Raw genomic sequence first — 6,667 nt, forward strand, 5'->3', positions numbered from 1 at the left:
AAATGGGTCAAGAATTTATTTGGCACCAATCAGCTGCTAATCACGATCATTATATGAGGTAGGCTGAGCAAGGGCCATTGTGTGACCTCAGTGAACTGCACACAAATTCTCACTGTTTTCTCCATCAGAACATCTCATATCACATGTAGTGTGCTCAACACACGCGCACGCACACGCGCACACACACACACACACACACACACACACGCACATGAATATACATTAAAAGGTTGAGCAACTCGACCTGCAGGCTATTCACTTGAAATGTGTCATTGTTGTGCTTATCAAGTCGCCCTGTTCTATATAAGGCTCCAGATAGGGAACAAAAGATTGCAGTGTATCCATGCTGAAGTGTGAGTATTTTGGCAGACAATATTGATTTACAGCCTGAACAAAAGAAGACTCGCAGCATGGAGACGGATTGACAAAAGAGATAAATGAAAAGCAGGCTTTTTATTATTGCTTATGTCTGTCGTTAAATATGTTTAACAAATCACAGTCAACAGTGCATAACCATGTTGGACACATTAACTCATTTTTTGTCACTGGTTTGGAGTGTCTGGTCTCACATCCCGGAGCCCGGTTGCCATGGTGATCACTCACACTCGCTAAACACACACAATGAGGCGACTTGAATGCGACTGTGACACCTGCGCATGCTTTAATTCCAGTTTTTCCCTGTCACATTTACACAGATTTCCACCAGTGCTGTTGAATGAGTGAAACACTTAATCCACTTTATTGCCTAATAAATAATGCATGAAACATTAACTAGATTGGATTGCCTTGCATTAGTGTCGCTGTCCCGCTCCATTCAAGCTTTGCAAATATGGACTGAATCAGACTAAAAGGCACCATGTGTGTCATAAATTGGTCTGCATGGCTAATCATAAAAAATCATCCCGTAAAAGCAAACATGAATATAAAACAGACACTCTAAAATGGCATTATTCACAATCTGACCTGAAATTGGGGGAAATTTTACATTTCTGAAGTCACACAAAAATTCAAACTGCTCACACCATGGCAGCAAATATCATGAGACTAACTTAAAAGCTCAAAGGATTAACTTTTTGCATGTTTTGCTTTTTCTTTGGCTTTTTATTACATATAGGGCACATGTAAAAGAAGGACCGTTCCCAACGAGGGGTAGTTAGCAGTGGTAAAACTGCAAGCAAGATTTAAATGCAGCCTCATTTCACTAAGAGTCATTGCTCCAAAAAAATTGTTTCATTTATTTCAAGTACTGTACAGTTTCAGCACCAACCCAACATTTGCCGGGCAGAGCCGATCAGTCAGTGATCATAGGTGCAGTGTCTGAGGTGTTTTCTGGCTCTGAATCCCCAAACTCTGTCATCTCCTCCATCTCCCTCTCCAGCACCTCCTTCCTCCCTCTCATCCATGTGGGTTTCCTATCCTTCCTCTTCCTCTCATTTGGTGTGCGCTCCAACTCCAGCATGGCCTGGAAGCTCTCTTCTCCACTCCCGGCCAGGCCATGGCCTTCGTTCCTGGTTGCGAGGGCAACTCTTTTCCCTGTCATCGCGCTGAGGAAGGAGAGCGTCCCGTTCGGGTCGACCCCCTCTGTCACATAAACTGTGGTGGGGCCTTGGCTGCTGTAACTCTCCTGCGGATTTTTAGATGATTCGGTCTTTGTTTTCTTGCTGAGTATGAAGTTGAACAAGGCAGTCACTAGAAGCATTGCCCCTAGGATGGTAGAAATATATCTAAATGGTATTTAGGTATATTCAAGGTTAGAAATTTTTGGACAGCTTAATTTTACCCGGGATAACTGCATGCCACACAAGCACAGGGTGCAGGAAACAGACGATGGACATTATGGAATAATAGAGGAACTTCTGGAAGCCTTCAACTTTAGCCATCTTCCCCCATAATGTAAAGATCTGCCACTCAGGAGGACACCTGTGGAGATGGCAGAGAATTCATCATCAGTGTAGCCACTTTGCCTCATTTCAGCCTTTTATTATGTTATGGTGTTGATGCAGATAATCAACCTGTGTACTCACGGCAGGCACATGAGCAGAAGTGCATCCAGGTAGTAGGCCATCTCAAATATCATGATGCCAACAGAAGATACTCTGGTGAGGAACAATAATCATTTGCATTCAGCAACTACCGGATTGATACATGTCAGATTGTGTGTGACTTTAGATTTTCCTTTGAATAAAGAACCAGCAATCATCAACATTTTTATATAACAGATTACCATCTTATGAACCACACAAAAGGCCCCTGGGATCAAACTCATCACATGGAAAGCCTCTTCTTGGAAATCATATTATAAACAGTCATGAGCTTTGCTCTAGGACAACCGAGATTGCAGCTCTCCTCTGGGAGAAGCTTTCCTCTGGCTCAGTGTTAATTTGAACGTGAGCCACATAAACAGCAAACAAAATAAGTAGGCCAGCGCAAGATTAACTTTGAAAAGATCCTACTTGAAACATCAATATTCCACAAAAAAGAAATCTTACAGCAGGTAAATGCCAAGGCTGTTGAAGTCTCCCTGTTGGATGGTCTCCACTCCTACAGCACACAACACTGAAAAAGAGATTGCAATTATTTCATTTGGAGGTTTGCAAGTTTTGTCCACCAGGTGTCAGACTTAGTTCATTGTGGTTTTTCATCGTTTTCCTGCAAGAGGTGGTCTTTACAATATTTTTTTTCCCTGCCCCTCAATGACTATAAAACAAACAAGATTAATGTAGATGTGCTTTTCTTAATTGTAGATATGTTCAGGTGCTGATAGAATATTAAATTAATTCACGCGCTTGAGTGAACCTGAGGCAAACCCTAACAATTTATTGCATCCATTCAAAAAGTTGCAAATGATGTCATAGTCACTGAATTAGGATTTGAACCCTGCATTCAACACCGCGGTCATTAGTAAAACGATATCACTGCATTTCCTCTTATCTTACATCCTGACTTCATGAATGATCAATTGTGCTGTTGTTCTACATCATATATATTTGTTTAGTCTGAATCAAAGTATTCTTTGGAAGACCAGCTAGAACGCAATTCTTGAATTGGCAGCTGAAAAATGTCCAACTGGCTGTGTCCTCAAGCCAAAGACCAAAAAATAAACTGTCAAGTTGTGCAAATTCCTACGTCAGACTGCTGCCATAAATGCAACGCTTGCCATTGGCGTAGGAAACAGCGACATCTGCTGCCTAGAGTTATAATGACCTAACAATAATTGCTCATTTTATAGTGAAGAAACAAACAAATAACAGTGACGGTAAAACTTAATACTTAACTGAAATACAATTATGGCTTCAATTGAGGAAATATGATTCCTTCTAAAATTAGCTTCTATTTTGCCTTTTGAGTGAGGCATGCATGCAGACTACACATGGAAACATTTTCTATGAGCGGCTAAGCAGAAATGCAGTGATATAATCAGCACTAGAGGGATATCAGGAGAATGCTGCTAGAAGCTTGCTGTTCATTTATAGAGTGTGAGAGAAATAAACACTTCATACATACAGAGCAGTTCAAAATGAACATAAAGGTGAACCTTGTTTGTCCTTTGCAGACACACAGAGGCAGACAGACACATAAATGTGCAAACGCAGGGTATGATCATGAGTGTATAAAACCACATGAGCTCAAGTAAGGCCAGTAAACCTGCTGGATGCGGAGACTTTAGCGGAATGGGGCATGTCTGCGCAAAGGAGCAGTGTTGGCAACTGTTTCAATTAAAGTAGCTAAAGACTTTGTCAAGTAGGGGATCAGGCAATTTTTTTTTAAATTTATAATCACTGTCTCCTAGTTTACTTGTGCTTTTGTTGTATTTGAGGATAGAGTTACATATTTTGTAAGTGACCATTCTACCCGTCTCATATTTGATCAAATATGAGATACTTGTAGCATGCATGGCCATATTCCATGCTGCAACATCAAGTGTTGTGATATTTTGTGACTCGCCCAAGCTATCGAGGATAACTGCCATTCTTGTGCACAGCCATCTTATTTTTATTATATTTTCTAACTTATATTTTACCTTTTGAACCTTTTGAACAGATCAGAAATCTGAATTTGGGTTATTTTCTTTATCAAGAGTTTATTGGGTAACAGGAACTGTTCAAAGCTGCAGGCTTATTATTTTCTCAGAGCTGAGTTTTGACATAGTATTGTTTAATATGGATGAGTGCTATTCCAGCACAGATTCAGCATCAGATAACATCTTTGAACTGCATGTTGCAACACTCCTTGCCTCATGAAATTCAAACTCTCTGTTAAAGAATCTTAAAAGTAACAGAACACATTGCCGTAAGGCTCTGTCTGTATGTTGTCATCCTTGTTTCATCAGAAATGACCAATTACCATTTATCCTACCTGTGGCTGTAGAGATGCCAAGAATCCTGCAGGCAACCTCCACCATAATCCACCAACTGCTCCCTGGGTTGTCCATGACACCAAGAAATCTTTCCAAAAATAAAAATCTAATCTGTTCTTTTTATGCTATCTGAAATAACTGGTGATCACAAAGTAACATTCTGGAAACATAGCTGACCCTTAGCTCAGTGGAGCTGTGATGTGACGCTTGAAGCCTCTTAGCCTGGTCAAGTTTGTGCCTCAATAATGACCCAGTTGTTAATCAGTCTCTCTTTCTCACCCACACATACACGGACACACACTATGCACGCAAACACAAACTCACATTCCCATTCTGGTGATATTTCTACACCACAGCCAACTACAAGCATGGTTACCACACCTACAGTTGGATTACAAAACTTAACATGTTATCTGTTAAAAGTTCAACTGGCTTGTGCAAGTGTCTTTTTCATGTATAGTCATTGAATTGAAGCAAAATTGGGTAAACATGGCTTATTTCTATCATCATTCCATCATTATTGCACGATTTATAAAGTACTCTAATACATAAATCTATTTTTCTTAATAAACAACATATTTGGGGGGGCTTGAATGGATGAATGACATAAGCATTCATTTCAGTGGGTAATATGATTTACAATGTGCGTGGTTGCAGATTGAATTAAACTAAATCTTATCTCAAAAGTTCAGCGATATTAGTCATGTATAATCAATCACGTTAAAATCGCACAACTTGGTGACCCTTATCTTCCTCCCCCCCAAAAGTTTCTCATTTTCTCTAGCTTCTCATTTGGTTGGCTCAGTATAACCAAACTATCAACAAGCACTTTGTATGTTTCCCTCAAGTGTGCAGTAATGTACAGTCCGTCCTCCTCTCTCATCCAAGTTGAGTGCAGCCCCCCACTCGAAAAACAGTAAACAGCACTCATTATGAGCTGACACAGGCTTGGCCGCACACTGCTGTACGTTTCTTGAGACACAGTGGAGGCGTTTTGGAATGAGCTGTGAGATCCTCGTACACAAGCATGCAAGCACACACATACACACGCTCCGTCTCCTAGTAAGGCCCAAGGTAATCTATGTAAATCTTCTTAAAGTCTCTAACAAAGGCTATTTTGTGTTAAGGTACCAGTTTCACTTGTTTCTGGCTTAATATCTAGGTTATTTGCAGCATTGATTGTATTGAGTATTGTGTCACTCTAGCGCCATCTCCAGTATGGCCGTTATGGTGACTAAAAGTTCACTTGGGTTCTCTTGTGCAGACATTCTCAGACAATGAGTCCCGATCACCCTGGTAATGTGTCCTCCATGATTTGACTCAGTTATTGTAAGTACAAATTCCGAGGTAAAACGTTAATTTTTTTTTTTTGTGATGCACGACTCGCAGAGTTAAATTTGTAGATTTTTATTTTGGAACCAATCCTTCATTATTCACTGAAAATCTCATTTATTCGTAGTTGTACTCCGACCAAAGCAATAGAAGGATTATATTAGTGCCATCGTGTATATTGCATCTTGGTGTTTGTAGATTTAATTATGTATTTTTTTTCATCTGCATATGAGATGCCCTCACTCTGTGGTCACTCTTTGAATGCAGTTCATGTAATAGTACTATTTTCTCATTAAAAATTGTCAATATTCCCACCCCAACATTTATTATTATTATTGTTATTATTATTATTATTATTATTATTATTATTTATGCTCTCTGGTGTAATAAAAATGGTTATTTTTCAAAAAGTTGATTTTCTTGTCACCTCATGTGCCGCATTGCACTTGAAGAAGACACGCCTTTTCCATTCTGTGTTTATTTGACATGGAAGACCCCAATGATGACAGAAAAACAGCCCACTAAAAACATTGTTTACAATATCAGGTCAGTGCGCATTGTAAAGAAGTCTTGTGTGTTAAAAAGTGAGTTATGTAGCAGTTAACTACAAGCCAGAGGGTGGTAATTGTAGCCATCTACAAATTTCCCAAACTCTAATGCTGCTGTAAGTTTGAATTGGTATGTGTCAAAAATGACACCTCAACTTGACTTGTGAACCCACAAACATCCTTTCACCCTGTTATCAACCCAGCATTTCACCTCCTCCTTGTCTTCATCAACTTCACACTCCTCTGCCACTTGTGTGCGTACAGAGAATGTAAGTGCCTCCCTCCTTTCCATCTTCCCCGCAAAACGCCAACGCAAATCCAGTCCAGTGTGGGTGTCTGGTGTCTGTCAAAACCAGGGAACAACATCTCCAATTTGTCTTACTATGGGTCTTAAGACGTTTCTTTTTAAAAAGGCATTTCCATAGCACTT

General features: G+C 39.9%; 1 protein-coding gene across 1 annotated transcript; it reads right to left on the reverse strand.

Annotated features, from left to right (window-relative positions):
• Positions 1-421: 421 nt before the first annotated feature.
• Positions 422-4,669, reverse strand: tmem72 (transmembrane protein 72). Its single transcript, XM_088384992.1, has 5 exons — positions 4,357-4,669; positions 2,490-2,556; positions 2,025-2,096; positions 1,781-1,920; positions 422-1,704 (listed from the first exon to the last, which is right to left on the reverse strand). The coding sequence occupies exons 1-5, from the start codon at positions 4,430-4,432 to the stop codon at positions 1,292-1,294; spliced, it is 768 nt and encodes a 255-aa protein (XP_088241118.1). The 5' UTR covers positions 4,433-4,669; the 3' UTR covers positions 422-1,291.
• Positions 4,670-6,667: the final 1,998 nt, after the last annotated feature.

This window comes from Syngnathus floridae, chromosome 9, assembly GCF_059516105.1.
Source record: "Syngnathus floridae isolate MCC-2025c chromosome 9, RoL_Sflo_1.0, whole genome shotgun sequence".
In the NCBI taxonomy this organism is placed as follows: domain Eukaryota; kingdom Metazoa; phylum Chordata; class Actinopteri; order Syngnathiformes; family Syngnathidae; genus Syngnathus; species Syngnathus floridae.

Excerpts from the sequence above, each read along its gene's own strand:
- tmem72 (XM_088384992.1), bottom strand. The coding sequence starts at position 4,432 with ATGGACAACCCAGGGAGCAGTTGGTGGATTATGGTGGAGGTTGCCTGC. Across the intron at positions 2,097-2,489 it reads AGCCTTGGCATTTACCTGCT|AGTATCTTCTGTTGGCATCA; the intron begins GTAAGATTTCTT and ends GTTCCTCACCAG. Across the intron at positions 1,705-1,780 it reads GTGGCATGCAGTTATCCCGG|GGGCAATGCTTCTAGTGACT; the intron begins GTAAAATTAAGC and ends CTACCATCCTAG.